The sequence below is a fragment of the Eleginops maclovinus genome, chromosome 4, assembly GCF_036324505.1.
Source record: "Eleginops maclovinus isolate JMC-PN-2008 ecotype Puerto Natales chromosome 4, JC_Emac_rtc_rv5, whole genome shotgun sequence".
Classification (NCBI taxonomy): domain Eukaryota; kingdom Metazoa; phylum Chordata; class Actinopteri; order Perciformes; family Eleginopidae; genus Eleginops; species Eleginops maclovinus.
Window position 1 is genome coordinate 1,211,289 of NC_086352.1, and position 17,083 is coordinate 1,228,371.

Here is a 17,083-nt window from a genome sequence, read left to right on the forward strand (position 1 = left end):
GTATACAAGTGGACAGGTATAGAGGTGGACAGGTGTACAGGTATAGAGGTGGACAGGTGTACAGGTATAAAGGTGGACAGTTGTACAGGTATATAAGTGGACAGGTATAGAGGTGGACAGGTGTACAGGTATATAAGTGGACAGGTGTACAGGTATATAAGTGGACAGGTATAAAGGTGGACAGGTGTACAGGTATATAAGTGGACAGGTATAGAGGTGGACAGGTGTACAGGTATAGAGGTGGACAGGTGTACAGGTATAAAGGTGGACAGTTGTACAGGTATATAAGTGGACAGGTATAGAGGTGGACAGGTGTACAGGTATATAAGTGGACAGGTATAGAGGTGGACAGGTGTACAGGTATAAAGGTGGACAGTTGTACAGGTATATAGGTGGACAGGTATAGAGGTGGACAGGTGTACCTGGCCTTGGCAAGTCTCTCTCCTTTCTTCCAGTCCCAGATGACGATGGAGTGAAAGTCATCGATTCCAACCGAGACTAAACTCTTCCCGTCCGCTGAGACAGAGAATCAGAACAAATCAGTGTGTGCAGTGTTTGTGCAGCAGTGTGTGTGCAGTGTGTGTGTACCTGTGAACTCCAGAGCACACACCCCCCTGCTGTGATGACCCTTCAGCAGCGACAGACACTTCAGAGTCTGGATGTCCCACACATGGATTGCCGGGTCTCTGCCGACCTGAACACACACAGCCAATCAGAACACACCTGAACACACACAGCCAATAACAACACACCTGAACACACACAGCCAATAACAACACACCTGAACATACAGAGCCAATCAGAACACACCTGAACACACAGAGCCAATCAGAACACACCTGAACACACAGAGCCAATCAGAACACACCTGAACATACACAGCCAATCAGAACACACCTGAACATACACAGCCAATCAGAACACACCTGAACACACACAGCCAATCAGAAACCCTCTCAGTGACTTGCTGCGCTGTGATTGGTCCTACCTGAGCGGAGGCCACGTAGTCTTTGAGGGGGTGCACGGTGAGGCTGAGGATGTCGTCATCGTGGCCCAGGTAGAACCTCTGGCTGTGCTGCAGACGGTTGTAGACCACAGCGACGGCGGCCACGTGGTACACCACCTCCCCCGCCTGGCTGTAGAACAGGTTGTTCCTGCAGTCAAAGCCCCGGTACCTGGGATAGGAAGCGGCACCCCCACAATAAAGGTTTTAACAGAATACTTCTGTTGGTTCATTTTCTACATTTATCTTGAGGAACATTTCTGTCACTATTTGTTGTAATACTGATGTTGACCACCAGAGGCTGGAACGACTCGAAACGAGCAGCAGATTAGACAGCTGATCCTAAGAATTTTTTTAAATGCTTTTAGAATTTAGATCATGGGGTCTGAGCCTCTTGTGACTGAAAGGAGAATTACAACAACAGACTCTTTCTTTTAGTTCCTGAATAAAACTTTATTGTTCTTACCCGTGAACAAACTGCAGACGAAGCCCCTCCTCCGGAGCCTTCTGGCGCTTCAGAGAACCAATCAGATTCTTCCTCAGCTGAGGTAGGTCCTCCTTATACACCTGCACACAGACAGGAAGAGAGACAGGTGAGTCAGACAGAAAGACAGGTAAGCAGGTAGAGGGACAGGTGAGTCAGACAGACATGTAGGTAGGTAGGGAGAGAGACGGGTGAGTCAGACAGACAAGTAGGTAGAGAGACAGGTGAGCCAGACAGAAAGACAGGTAAGCAGGTAGAGAGACAGGTGAGTCAGACAGACAGGAAAGCAGGTAGAGATAGGTGAGTCAGACAGACATGTAAGCAGGTAGAGAGACAGGTGAGTCCGACAGACATAAAGGTAAGTAAGGAGAGAGACAGGTGAGTCAGACAGACAGGTAAGCAGGTAGAGAGACAGGTGAGTCAGTCAGGCAGACAGCTTGTGATTGGTTGTTTCGGGTCACCTGACGCTCGTAGCTGGTCTGAGCTTCCTGCTCGATGTCCGAGTCGAGCTCCGGGACGTCCGACAGGTCCGAGTCCGACTCTCCACTGTTGGAGTCGGCGTAGCCCTCTGAACACGGACCGACAAACTTCAGTGACAACAGAGGCTTCAATCTGACTACACGCAGAGCTATAACAATGACCCTGCAGAAGGTCTGCTTTCAGGGTGAGGATGGTTATTAAAGACCGAACATGCTTATTGACCGAAGGGGAGTCAGGGACAACACTTTGTAATCCGTCGTAAGAAATGAGGATCAACAGAAACAAAGAAATCTGATTTTGAATCTAAAAACCCAAAACGGTCCGACGCTATCTGAGGTTTACACTGTTGGGGTCACCTTGCAGGAGGGGCTCAAGGACCCCGTTCATGACACCCTCAGGCAGGAACCTCCACTGGAATACGGCGTGGTCGGCCCCCCCGGTGCTGACGACCCACTGCAGGTCGTTGGACCAGCGAACGTTCGTGACATGGGCCGAGTGACCGATGTACTTCTTAAATTTAGCTCCTGTTAGAAGATCAGAGGGGTTAGTGAGAGTAAAGTACAGGAGTGAGGTCTGGAGAGACGTTGTTTTAAGTCAGTAGAGACAGTTCCTGTAAAGGCTCCTGACCTTTCTTCAGGCAGGGGAACCTGAAGAGCTTGACAAGGCCGAGGTCGTCCCCGGTCACCAGCGCCGCGCTGCTGTAGTTTGCGTCCACAGAGTTCACATTGCTGACCGTGGAGTATTTGGGCCAGATCCCGTTCACTTCTGACCCGATTACGCCGGTCCACGTCATCCAGTGGATCCCCTTCGCCTCCTCTTTGGGAACCAGCTTCCCTGCTGCAGGACACGGGGACAGGAGGGAGAGAAGTTAACAGGAGGAAATAAGTATGAAGGTAAGAGGGTTCAGGTAAGTTCCAATTGTAGATAGGTAAGGACTAAGTCATGTTCCAAGTCCTAAAATGTACAGTTAGGTCCGCATATATTTGGACACTGACACAAGCTTTGTTTGTGTACCTGTTTACTGAAACATATTCCAATAGTTATATAATGGACATGGACACAAAGTGCAGACTCCCAGCTTTCATCTGAGGGTATCCACATTCAGATTGGATGAAGGGTTTAGGAGTTTCAGCTCCTTAACATGTGCCACCCTCTTTTAAAAGGGACCAAAAGTAATTGGATAATTGACTCAAAGGCTGTTTCATGGGCAGGTGTGGGCAAGTCCTTCGTTATGTCATCATCAATTAAGCAGATAAAAGGCCTGGAGTTGATTTGAGGTGTGGTGCTTGCATTTGGAGGATGTTGCTGTCAAAGGATCTCTCCATGCAGGTGAAACAAGCCATCCTGAAGCTGCGAAAACAGGAAACACCCATCTGAGAAACTGCTGCAATATTAGGAGTGGCAAAATGTACAGTTTGGTACATCCTGAGAAAGAAAGAAAGCTCTGGTGAACTCTGCAGCACACAAAGACCTGGAGGTCCACGGAAGACAACAGTGGGGGATGATGGCAGAATCATTTCCATGGTGAAGAGAAACCCCTTCACAGCCAACCAGGTGAAGAACACTCTCCAGGAGGAAGGCGTATCAATGTCCAAGTCTACCAGAAAGAGAGGACTGCAGAAGAACATTCTTTGGACAGATGAAACCAAGATCAACCTCTACCAGAATGATGGCAAGAAAGAAGTATGGAGAAGGCGTGGTACAGCTCATAATCCAAAGCATACCAGAGGCAGTGTGATGGCTTGGGCATGCATGGCTGCCAGTGGCACCGGGTCACTAGTGTCTATCGATGATGTGACACAGGACAGAAGCAGGTGTTCAGAGACATACTGTCTGCTCAAATCCAGCCAAATTGATTGGGCAGCGTTTCATAATACAGATGGACAATGACCCAACACATACAGCCAAAGCAACCCAGGACTTTATGAAAGCTGAGAAGTGGAATATTCTTGAATGGCCAAGTCAGTCACCTGATCTCAACCCGTTAGAGCTCACATCTCACTTGTTAAAGACTGAGCTTCAGACAGAAAGGCCCACCAACACACAGCAACTGAAACTGCTGCAGTGAAGGCCTGGCAGAGCGTTAAGGAGGAGGAAACCCAGCGTCTGCTGATGCCCACGAGTTCAACACTTCAGGCAGTCATTGCCAGCAAAGGCCTTTCAACCAAGTATTAGAAATGAACATTTTGTCTTCAGTTATTTCATTCCCAATTGCTTTTGAGCCCCTGAAGGGAAGGGATTGTGTTTAAGGGATGCTTTGGTTCCTCACATTTCTATTCAACCCTCTGAATTAAAGCTGAAAGTCTGCACTTCAACTCTGAACTGATTCATTTAGAGTTCAGTGTGGTAATGTACAGAACCAGAACTAGAAACACTTTGTCTCTGTCCAAATATTTATGGGCCTAACTGTGAGTCCTGAGACAATCTTGGGTAGGTCCATGTTCAACTCCCAAGTCTGTATAGGTAAAGAAAAGTCAATTTCAAAGTCTTAAAATGTGAGTCCCAAGTCAGGTCTCAAGTCTTGACAGGTAAATCTTAGCATACATTGTAGTCTAGACAAGGAAGTGCCAAGACGAGTCAGGCCTAGTATAGGCCCAAGTAAAGTCGTAGTCTTGAGAGTGCAGTTATTAGTCAAGTCCAAGATTCAGTCAGGTCCTACATAAAGTCCCAGCCTCAGGTGTTACCTGGCATCCTGTAGAAGAGCCGCTCCCCGGCCCCGTCGTTGGTCTGCAGGAACCGGCTGTCCACAGACCAGTCCAGGTGAGTGATGAAGGAGGCGGAGCGGCTGCACTCGCCCACCTTCTTGTAGCGCTGGGCGACGGCGTAGACGTCCACCAGCCCGTCGTTGGATCCAACAGCCAGGAAGGAACCATCAGGGGAGAACTTCAGCTCATGGATCACCTCCTTCCTGTCCTTGATGTGCACCACCTCCGTCATGTCCCTAAAGACAAAGGTGATTAAAAAAGCTTGATCTGAGGTCCTGGACAGCATGGAGAGATGGGCGTCTGTTGTTTCTCCAACCCGGTTCAGACTGAACCACGCCCACTTCCTCCTGATGAGAGCCTGACGCAGCACCAGAGCACCTCCTCTGAGCGCCTCCGAGCATGCTAATGTGGTTCTCCTTATGGTGCAGTCAGCAGAGCTACGTTGAGGCAGAAGTGGGCATGGTTAAATCAGAAACGACAGGAGCCGCCTGGATTATCTCACCTGACACGCAACACGGTAAAGGATCCGTCCTTCATGCCCAGAGCGAGCTGCGAGCCGTCGTTGTTGAAGGACACGCTGCGGACCGATTCCTCCATGTTACAGCGAGCCAGCAGGGTGTGGTCGGGGAGACTCCACAGCCTGAAGCAGACAGGAGGTGTTAGTGGTGGAGTTGATGTTAGTGTGATGTAGCCGGTGGTCCAGACCCACCTGACAGAGCGGTCGTCGCTCCCGGTGACGGCAACCGGTTGTTTTGGGTGGAGGTCGAGTGCCCACAGCTCTCCCTCGCTGTGACCCTGCATCAACAGCAGCGGTTTGTCCCGGTCTCTCACCATCACCTCGAAGATCTCGCTGTCCTGCGTCCCCGCAAGGATCCGGTCGGCCTTCCAGCAGACGCTGCGGATCGATAGACCTGAAACAGAGAGGAAGCTGGACTGAAGCTGTGGGAACGCCGGATTATACATGGAGACGTTCAGTCGTCTCCTTCAGACGCTTGTTAGCACCCTTTGAATCCACCAGTGAGGCATTACTGTTCTCAGGGGTCTCTCTGACCTTTGTACCCCTGCTCCGCCTCCCTCAGGTCGATCTTGGTGATGGGTTTGAAGTCGACGTCCCACAGGCGGATGCAGCCGTCTCGTCCACCGGTGGCAAACCCTTCCTCACAGGCGTGCATGCTGAAGATCCCAGCCTGAACAACAAAACATTTTTTAGGAATTTATTTTTTAAAATGTTTTGAGAGAAAATAATTTAGATTTTACAATAATTTAGATGTTTTGAGTAGAAGTTGGACTATGATCAGATGTTGGGAGGATAGTGTTTACCCCGTGAGCGGCCTGCACGGTGCGGACCAGCGCCACGCCTTTCCAGACATACACGTCTCCGTTCAGTGCTCCGGAGTACGTCAGCTCCTCTTTAGCTGTGGAGACGCACAGGATGGTCTGCAGGTCGCCCGTCTTCCCAAAGATCCCTCTCTTCGGGGTCAGAGCGTTCCCACACAGCGTCCAGAACTACAGACAGAACCACTGTTTATATTCTCATCATCGCCAGTGGGCCCAGAGCTCTACACAGCTAGCTCTACAGTGCCCCCTTCAGGTTCTTATATTGTACAGGTGGAGCGCACCTTGATGTGTTTGACTCCACAGCTGACCAGACGGCTGGTCTGGATCGGATCCCAGGCCACGTCAAAGATCTGCAGGAAGGAGCGAGAGTTTTTCAGAGCTGCGGAGTTATCAGTTTTGGACTAAACTTCAGGAATAAATAAAAGTAAGAGTTACTCTGTCTGAGTGTCCGGTGGCCGTGGCCAGCACCCGTCCTCTCCTCCAGTCCCAAACACACAGCGTGTTCTTGGCGTCCAGACCCACCGACACCAACCGCTACACACACACACACACACACACACACACACACACACACACACACACAGACAGAGTTCATTAACATCTGTTTAGTTTCACTTTGTTCACTATGACACACTTAGCCCCAACCCCTCCACACAGGATCACGGGATTGGATGGTAACCCGTAGACTGACGGGTGATCAGTCTGTAATTGAGTTTATTGTGAAGTTGTATTTATATATATTGGAGTTCCCCAAGGCAGCATCCTGGTGCCTCTACTCTTCTGAATTAATGTTCATATGTGTTTCATATATTAAACGATAGAACTCAAACTAACTATATATCAACTAATACAAACCGTTCTTTTCATTTTGATCTATAAAAACTAAACTGAATAAAACTGCCGACACATCAGAGACACAGCGTTCATCCAATGTGATTATGTTTTCACCAGCCCTTAAACCCAACATAAATGTACTATCATGCAACACTAAGAAATGTACATCTAGTTAGGGGTTTTAAAGATGGGGGCTCAGTGGGTCGTCACCTGTCCGTCGGAGTCGAAGGCGAGGCAGGCGACCCCGTGTGTGTGGACGTCCCTCAGGATGGAGACGGTTTGCATGGCATAGGTGTCCCAGATACAGATGAACGGGTCCTTGCCCACCTGACCCGTCGCCACCTGCACCTTATCGGGGTGCAGCGCCAGACTGGGGGGGGGGGGTCACAGGTTACAACAGGTTCACCCTCTTACTGGAGGAATAAAGAGCTAACCAATGATAGAATAGAGATGAAAGTAAATATTTAGAGAATTGGTTGTGGGGAATATTCTGTAAAAAGATATGTTGACAGAAATGTTCGTTTAATATTTCACAACATTTAGAAAAAATAACTGGGGGATTAAAACCCTAAAATATTGAAATAAAAGAAGTGTTTGAAAAGAAAAAGGTCTACATATTTTGAGAAAAACATGTACAATATTTGAAGTTTGTGTTTCTGAATATTGTTTTGGGAAAGAAATGTGAAAAAAACATTTTTGAGTGAAAATCTTGTTTGAGGATTCACATATGTGAATACAGCGGGGGAGAGTTTCTGTATATGGACAAAACGATTGAAGATAACAAAACAGTCAAATATATAAACTAACATTTGAGTTTGTGTTCAGTCTATTATTTCTGTTTGATGAAGATGAAGGTCAAACTGAAACCTCTGAGTCGACCAAACAACGAAACATCGACTCATCAGTTTTGGGCCTAAATCTGATGAGTCGCCGCTTCATCAGGCGGCTTTTTCTCATGTTGACGTCAGCATCAGTGACCTCACAGCGAGCGCAGCACGGAGGCGTGGGATTGTTCTGACGCAGTACTGACATGGTTCTGCAGAGAGCAGCAGACTGAGTGATGGGGGGGGGGCAAACAATTCAGGTCAGAAAGTAAAAATGTTTTGTGTGATGAACAAAAATAAAGAATATTATTGAAATATTATTTCAATAATATTCAAAGAGAAAAAGTTGGAATAATTTAGAAGAACATTTGAAATACTTCAAGATAAAAATGAGTTCATTATCAATAACATTTCATATCTGTTCTACATAACACCAGAGTCAGTCTGTAACACCAGAGCCAGCAGTGCTAACGTTACTAGGATCAATAAAGGTTAACTCTGTGGTGACACATTGAGGAACACGGTTCACCGTTGTATTGTTGGGGAACGTGTTACGGTGTTTCCCACGGACCCGTTAGGGGGTGGGACTGAAGAGTTCCGGTGCGGTTCATTGCTGCGAGTAGCAGGCTGTTAAATTGTGTGTGTGTGGAATAAACGGATATTAACCTGTGGAGTTCCATATTAAACATCCCCCCCCCCGGCTCCCCGGCTCTACACTGGTGACCCTGACGTTTTCGAGACAGTTTCCGAAGACTTCCTGAACATGGCAGAACGCAATGTTTTTATTAAACTGCCGGAGTTTTGGGAGCATGGGCATGGTTCGCTCACGTGGAGGCACACTTTCAGCAGTGGCTCAGTCAATGGCGGCGCTGGGGGGGGGGCGACCCTCCAGTCAAAGGCTTTGCCCCCCCATTTGCCCCCCCTGCCCTCGAAACATATAAGCATTACAAACTATAATCCGAATAAAGAAAAAATGAAGACACCACCGAGACATAACAATCATAGGTAACCGTCCGACAGCAAACGTTGCTGTAGTGGTCCGTATTAGAGGCGCCGGTATCTTTTTACTATCTATGGTAACAAGGGTTAGGATGTGTAGTGCGATTTGATTGGCAGTTTGCACGCAGACGGCACGCAGACGTGCGTTTGACGTTCATGTTGGTGGCGGTTGGCGCATAGCGGCTAGTTAACGACAGAGCAGATGAGCGAGTGACAGAGCAAAATGGACCGTTTTGTAACGTTAATTTCCAGAAAGCGGATGAGAGTGGATGATGGTGGCGGCGGTGATTTGCGGATGCACAGTACGATGGAGGAGGACAGAGTGGACATGGACAGTGAGGATGAAGGGGAGGATGAAGAGGAGGATGAAGAAGCGGTGGTAATGGAGTCGGCGAGGGCGGCGGCGGAGGAGGCGTGGCATCAGACTCGGAGGCTGATAACATCCCCGAAAATGTCGGGCAAGATTCGGGGAGTGAAGGGAGAGCTTCACCGACAGCCGTAGCTCCGATCTTGGGTGGCGGGAAACCTGGCCCTGTGGATTTAAACCAAGACCCAGCAGAGGGACCGAGGCAGCCTCAGCTGAAGTCCTACCCGCGTCGGGCATTTTGCTCCCAGCTAACTTTAAGAAGTTTGGCTGGAATACTCGGTGTCAGTTGATGCTGCTTTCTGTTTTGCCTTTCGGCATTTTCCCCACCATGCTCGGACATCTGGTCACTCAGAAAAGAGCTTCACCCACGCTGGCTTCAGAAACTGGAGGAAAGGAGGTGAGAAACTAACACAACACCATGCAAGTGTTTCTCATAAACTAGCACTCGAAGGCTGGTGTGAGTTTAAGGCAAGGATGAAAAATGGTTCAAGGATGATGACTATGCTTGATGCTGGACATGAGAAAACAGTACAAGAAAACAGGCAGTACATGAGAGCACTCATAGAATCACTGCGGTTTACTGCTTGTCAAACAATTGCACAGAGAGGGCACAGGGAAGATCAGCAGTCCACAAACAGGTAATTTTATTGAACTGTTAAATCTGCTGGGAAAGTTTGACACCATTGTCTCAAAGAAATTGTCCAGTGGACCTGGGAATGCCAAATATGTGCATCATGATATCCAGGATGAGCTGATTGATGTTATGGCCAGCATGGTGAGGGAACAAGTGAGCAACGAGGTTAAGCTGGGAGAGCATTTTGCTTTAATGGTGGATGAAACAAAGGATGTGAGCAAAAAAGAGCAGATATCTGTTGCTCTGCGATATCTAAACAACGATATGATGAAGAGTTTCTGGACTTTATTTCTGCAGAGGGCCTGGATGCAGAGTCTTTACACAAATCAGTTAAACAAACACTGGCTAAGTGTAGCATAGACAAACATGCATGCATTGCCCAGTGCTATGATGGGGCCTCTGTCATGTCCGGGTGCAACAATGGTGTCCAGGAACAGTTTCGCCAAGAAGTGCCACATGCGCTTTACATCCAATGCGCTGCACACAGATTAAACTTGGTTTTAGTTGACTGTGTACATAATGTGAAACCAGTTGCAGAATGCTTTGCAGCGGTCAAGATGTTGTACAACTTCTTTTCTGGGACAGTGACTCACAAGGTGTTCATGGAGAAGCAACAAGAACTTGAGCCCACCAAACGCACAGTGGAATTGAAAAGACTATCAGATACCAGGTGGGCCTGCCAATATTCTACACTGTGGGCAATAAAAAGAACTCTCCCTGCTCTCTTAGCAACTCTTGTGGATGTGAGCAACCAGACGAATGCTCATAGAGCTACTGAAGCAAGATCACTGATTGGACTGATTGATGCACAATTTGTTGTGCACATCTGTATGCTGGAGAGCATATTCAAGCTCACAAAGAACTTATCTGATCATCTACAGGCCACAGATTTGGAGCTGGCATCTGCCATTGATCTGGTCTTTGCAGTTGTTGATACCCTCAATGACAAACGCAATGCTGAAACATGGACTGAAATCTGGGAGTGTGCCAGTGATATGTGTGAGACAGTTGGCATTGACCTGCAGCGCCCACAGGTAAGGAGAAAAAAACAGCCCCACCACCTGCAGGACTTTGTGGTGAACAGCCAAACAGGATCAAAAGAGCCGCTGGAAACCTCAGAAGACTATCAGAACCACTGCTATTTCCCTGTAATCAATCGATGAATCAGTGAATTGGACAGGCGCTTTTCCTCTGACAGCTGTCACGTTCTAAAAGGAGCAGCAGCTCTTAACCCAAAACACGAGACATTCTTGGACAAAGATACTCTTTTGCCCATGGCTGAACATTATGGCGTTGAAAACCTCTCAGCAGAACTTCACCAGTTAAAAAGACTGATTGAGAGGAAAAACCAAAGGGGGGACGTTGTCAGCACCACCCATGATGTGCTGGTGCTTTTGAGGCCATACAAGGATGCATTCGTTGACCTGTTCAAGCTTGTCTGTATCTCTATGACACTGCCTGTCACATCGGCTTCATGTGAGAGGGGCTTCTCCTGCTTAAGGCGTTTGAAAACCTACCTGAGGAACAAAAGCGGAGATGCTCGTACCAGCAATCTGGGTGTCCTTGCAATTAGTTCAAGCAGGGCCAAAGCACTTGATGTCGAGGCAGTGATGAACCGCTTTGCAGCCAATCACAACAACAGGCGGATCGTTCTGTTGTGAGTGACCAGTGAGTACACAATTCTTTTTTGACAGATTTTAAAAATGCTACCGGTACTTATTGTTTGCCTCATATTATGTCAACTCTAAGTGTAGTATTTAGCCTGTGTGTCTGTCTGTGTGGTTGTTTCAGCAGTTTCAGTGGAGTCCAGAGGAGGAGGAGAGAGGAGTTGAGAGCAGAAGAGAGGAAGACAGCAGTGGAGAGTGAAGGAGAGGAGAACAGAGGAGTTGAGAGCAGAAGAGAGGAAGACAGCAGTGGAGAGTGAAGGAGAGGAGAACAGAGGAGTTGAGAGAAGAAGAGAGGAAGACAGCAGTGGAGAGTGAAGGAGAGGAGAACAGAGGAGTTGAGAGAAGAAGAGAGGAAGACAGCAGTGGAGAGTGAAGGAGAGGAGAACAGAGGAGTTGAGAGAAGAAGAGAGGAAGACAGCAGTGGAGAGTGAAGGAGAGGAGAACAGAGGAGTTGAGAGAAGAAGAGAGGAAGACAGCAGTGGAGAGTGAAGGAGAGGAGAACAGAGGAGTTGAGAGAAGAAGAGAGGAAGACAGCAGTGGAGAGTGAAGGAGAGGAGAACAGAGGAGTTGAGAGAAGAAGAGAGGAAGACAGCAGTGGAGAGTGAAGGAGAGGAGAACAGAGGAGGAGAGAGAAGAAGACAGAAGTGGAGAGTGAAGGAGAGGAGAACAGAGGAGGAGGAGAGAAGAAGAGAGGAAGACAGCAGTGGAGAGTGAAGGAGAGGAGAACAGAGGAGTTGAGAGAAGAAGAGAGGAAGACAGCAGTGGAGAGTGAAGGAGAGGAGAACAGAGGAGGAGGAGAGAAGAAGAGAGGAAGACAGCAGTGGAGAGTGAAGGAGAGGAGAACAGAGGAGGAGGAGAGAGGAGTTGAGAGAAGAAGAGAGGAAGACAGCAGTGGAGAGTGAAGGAGAGGAGAACAGAGGAGGAGGAGAGAGGAGTTGAGAGAAGAAGAGAGGAAGACAGCAGTGGAGAGTGAAGGAGAGGAGAACAGAGGAGGAGGAGAGAGGAGGAGGAGAGAAGAAGAGAGGAAGACAGCAGTGGAGAGTGAAGGAGAGGAGAACAGAGGAGTTGAGAGAAGAAGAGAGGAAGACAGCAGTGGAGAGTGAAGGAGAGGAGAACAGAGGAGGAGGAGAGAGGAGGAGGAGAGAAGAAGAGAGGAAGACAGCAGTGGAGAGTGAAGGAGAGGAGAACAGAGGAGTTGAGAGAAGAAGAGAGGAAGACAGCAGTGGAGAGTGAAGGAGAGGAGAACAGAGGAGGAGGAGAGAGGAGTTGAGAGAAGAAGAGAGGAAGACAGCAGTGGAGAGTGAAGGAGAGGAGAACAGAGGAGGAGGAGAGAGGAGTTGAGAGAAGAAGAGAGGAAGACAGCAGTGGAGAGTGAAGGAGAGGAGAACAGAGGAGTTGAGAGAAGAAGAGAGGAAGACAGCAGTGGAGAGTGAAGGAGAGGAGAACAGAGGAGGAGGAGAGAGGAGTTGAGAGAAGAAGAGAGGAAGACAGAAGTTAAGAGACAGTGGTAAGACTGTTGCACTACACACTGCTACAGTTGTGTTCCAGCAGTAAATCCAGATGTTCTCTGTGGTTTGTATTCTTGTGTTTGTATAAACATTTAGTAACGTGCATTTCAATGTAGTGTATTAGCCCGGGAGCAGTGGTGTTTGGTGTTCGTTATGTCAGAATTCACTAGCACCTCCTATAAAAAATCAGACCCCCCCCATTGCCCCCCCAACAATAATTTTCTGGAGCCGCCCCTGGGCTCAGTCAGTAGGGGCTTGGACTGGGAATTGTAGGGTCGCTGGTGCAAGTCCCCGAACAGACTTGAAATATGGGAAGTGGACTGCTACTTGGAGAGGTCCCAGTTCACCTCCTAGGCCCTGCTGTGGTGCCCTTGAGCAAGGCACCAGACATCTCCAATCCCCCCTCCCCATTGCTCCCCGGGCACTGCACAATAGCTGCCCACTGCTCCCAGTACTAGGATGGGTTAAATGCAGAGGACCAATTTCACTGTGTGTGCTCTGCTGTGTGCATGTGTGTGACATTAAAGAGGGTTTCATCCTCCGTTCTGTTAAAACCCTTTTATTTTGTCCCAAAGTTGGGAAATTGAATGAAACCCTCTGTATTAATCACACACATTTCACTGTGTGTGATTAATACAGAGGGTTTCATCCTCCGACTCTTCTATACTTTGCCTGTCAGTGGGTCCTCGACGAGGACCCACTGACCTCGACGAGGACCCACTGACCTCGACGAGGACCTGAAGTATTTCCATGTGGTGGCAGCTCCATGTCGTCCAGGGTGGTCAGGTTTATTGCGGACAAGTATGAGGGGATTAAAGCCCATCTCCTTAAGACATTTGACTTATCCGGGGGTGGGGGGGTTAGTGGAGATGTTCCTGGGCCACTTGCTGCCCCGGGTCCAGACTGCGCTAGCAAACACAGCCATTACCGACCCCCGCGCCCTGGCTGAGGAGGCGGACCGCTTTTTCCTGGCGACCCAGCAGCCCGGTGCAGATGTGTTGGCTCCAACGCTCAGTGCCCCCTCACCAGTTAGGAAGGCGTGGGGGGAGCAGAGCACCACGGATCCCGGCCAGCGTGGGGACACGGGCGGGTGTTTTTACCACGCGCGCTCGCCCCCTGCAGCTGCAAGCCGCTGGGAAACGGGAGAGCTGGCGTTCAGTAGTGGCCCTGAGCGTTGGCGGCACGAGCAGGCTTCTCTTTGTTGGAGACAGTGTCTCCGGTTCCAGGTTTCTGTGTGTCACCATGGCGCGCAACGGAGCGTGATTCCTGCGCCGGGGGAGGAGGTCGCTCGGGGGGGACACGGACCACAGTTGGCAACAGCTTATGGCAGCCCCATCCGCATTTATGTGTGGGGGGGCTGTGTTTCAACTGGGAGTTGGTCACAGCGGACATTGCTTTTCCCCTCCTCAGGGCAGACTTTTTGTGTGCCCATGGGCTCCTGGTGGACGTTAGGAACAAACGCTTGGTTGATGCCTTAATGTTTTCCTCCCTTGCATGTACTCGTGGCAAGGCGGCGTACGACGGTCAGTCGAGCTCGCTGTCAGGTGCGGACATGTGACTCGCGTTGTTGGCCGAGTTCCCGGACCTGATGCTGCCCACCTTCTCTGCGTCCTCCACCAAGCACGGGGTGGAGCACCACGTCACCACTGAGGGACCCCCAGTCTATGCCAGGGCCCGGCGGTTGAACCCTTCCAAACTCGCAGTACCGAAAGCAGAGTTTTCGACCATGGAACGCCTGGGTATCGTCCGCCGGTCTGACAGTCCTTGGGCGTCCCCTCTACACATGGTCCCCAAGCCAAATGGTGGTTGTTAGGGTTAGGGTTAGAATTTTCGGCGCACCTGGCGGGTAAGCTCATGTTTGCTAAGGTGGACCTGGTACGTGGTTACCACCAGGTGCCCGTACATCCTCTGGACATTCCCAAAACGGCGGCGATAATGCCATTTGGGTTGTTCAGTTCCTGCGGATTCCGTTCGGGCTCAAGAACGCTGCTCAATCATTCCAGAAGTACAAGACCTGAGTACTTCTACTTTACTCAAGTACAAGACCTGAGTACTTCTACTTTACTCAAGTACAAGACCTGAGTACTTCGACTTTACTCAAGTACAAGACCTGAGTACTTCGACTTTACTCAAGTACAAGACCTGAGTACTTCTACTTTACTCAAGTACAAGACCTGAGTACTTCTACTTTACTCAAGTACAAGACCTGAGTACTTCTACTTTACTCAAGTACAAGACCTGAGTACTTCTACTTTACTCAAGTACAAGACCTGAGTACTTCTACTTTACTCAAGTACAAGATCTGAGTACTTCTACTTTACTCAAGTACAAGATCTGAGTACTTCTACTTTACTCAATACAAGATCTGAGTACTTCTACTTTACTCAAGTACAAGATCTGAGTACTTCTACTTTACTCAAGTACAAGATCTGAGTACTTTTACTTTACTCAAGTACCAGACCTGAGTACTTCTACTTTACTCAAGTACAAGACCTGAGTACTTCTACTTTACTCAAGTACAAGATCTGAGTACTTCTACTTTACTCAAGTACAAGATCTGAGTACTTCTACTTTACTCAAGTACAAGATCTGAGTACTTCTACTTTACTCAAGTACAAGACCTGAGTACTTCTACTTTACTCAAGTACAAGATCTGAGTACTTCTACTTTACTCAAGTACCAGACCTGAGTACTTCTACTTTACTCAAGTACAAGACCTGAGTACTTCTACTTTACTCAAGTACAAGACCTGAGTACTTCTACTTTTACTCAAGTACAAGACCTGAGTACTTCTACTTTACTCAAGTACAAGACCTGAGTACTTCTACTTTACTCAAGTACAAGACCTGAGTACTTCTACTTTACTCAAGTACAAGACCTGAGTACTTCTACTTTACTCAAGTACAAGACCTGAGTACTTCTACTTTACTCAAGTACAAGACCTGAGTACTTCTACTTTACTCAAGTACAAGACCTGAGTACTTCTACTTTACTCAAGTACAAGACCTGAGTACTTCTACTTTACTCAAGTACAAGATCTGAGTACTTCTACTTTACTCAAGTACAAGATCTGAGTACTTCTTCTTTACTCAAGTAGAAGATCTGAGTACTTCTACTTTACTCAAGTACAAGATCTGAGTACTTTTACTTTACTCAAGTACCAGACCTGAGTACTTCTACTTTACTCAAGTACAAGACCTGAGTACTTCTACTTTACTCAAGTACAAGACCTGAGTACTTCTACTTTACTCAAGTACAAGATCTGAGTACTTCTACTTTACTCAAGTACCAGACCTGAGTACTTCTACTTTACTCAAGTACAAGACCTGAGTACTTCTACTTTACTCAAGTACCAGACCTGAGTACTTCTACTTTACTCAAGTACAAGACCTGAGTACTTCTACTTTACTCAAGTACAAGATCTGAGTACTTCTACTTTACTCAAGTACAAGATCTGAGTACTTCTACTTTACTCAAGTACAAAACCTGAGTACTTCTACTTTACTCAAGTACGAGATCTGAGTACTTCTACTTTACTCAAGTACAAGATCTGAGTACTTCTACTTTACTCAAGTACAAGATCTGAGTACTTCTACTTTACTCAAGTACAAGATCTGAGTACTTCTACTTTACTCAAGTACAAGATCTGAGTACTTCTAATTTACTCAAGTACAAGACCTGAGTACTTCTACTTTACTCAAGTACAAGATCTGAGTACTTCTACTTTACTCAAGTACAAGACCTGAGTACTTCTACTTTACTCAAGTACAAGATCTGAGTACTTCTACTTTACTCAAGTTCAAGATCTGAGTACTTCTACTTTACTCAAGTACAAGACCTGAGTACTTCTACTTTACTCAAGTACAAGATCTGAGTGCTTCTACTTTACTCAAGTACAAGATCTGAGTACTTCTACTTTACTCAAGTACAAGATCATAGTACTTCTACTTTACTCAAGTTCAAGATCTGAGTACTTCTACTTTACTCAAGTACAAGATCTGAGTACTTCTACTTTACTCAAGTACAAGACCTGAGTACTTCTACTTTACTCAAGTACAAGATCTGAGTACTTCTACTTTACTCAAGTACAAGATCTGAGTACTTCTACTTTACTCAAGTACAAGATCTGAGTACTTCTACTTTACTCAAGTACAAGATCTGAGTACTTCTACTTTACTCAAGTACAAGATCTGAGTACTTCTACTTTACTCAAGTTCAAGATCTGAGTACTTCTACTTTA

General features: G+C 47.6%; 1 protein-coding gene across 1 annotated transcript in view; it reads right to left on the bottom strand.

Moving 5' to 3' along the window:
* The window catches only part of LOC134862562 (echinoderm microtubule-associated protein-like 6), a 42,170-nt gene that overhangs the window by 20,581 nt on the left and 4,506 nt on the right, over window positions 1-17,083 (bottom strand). The window contains 15 exon segments of the mRNA XM_063880559.1: window positions 423-516; window positions 589-694; window positions 989-1,175; window positions 1,470-1,570; window positions 1,949-2,055; window positions 2,324-2,491; window positions 2,595-2,804; window positions 4,652-4,908; window positions 5,175-5,312; window positions 5,382-5,583; window positions 5,724-5,859; window positions 5,993-6,178; window positions 6,292-6,360; window positions 6,446-6,544; window positions 7,055-7,214. Coding sequence (XP_063736629.1) covers window positions 423-516; window positions 589-694; window positions 989-1,175; window positions 1,470-1,570; window positions 1,949-2,055; window positions 2,324-2,491; window positions 2,595-2,804; window positions 4,652-4,908; window positions 5,175-5,312; window positions 5,382-5,583; window positions 5,724-5,859; window positions 5,993-6,178; window positions 6,292-6,360; window positions 6,446-6,544; window positions 7,055-7,214 — 2,220 coding nt within the window.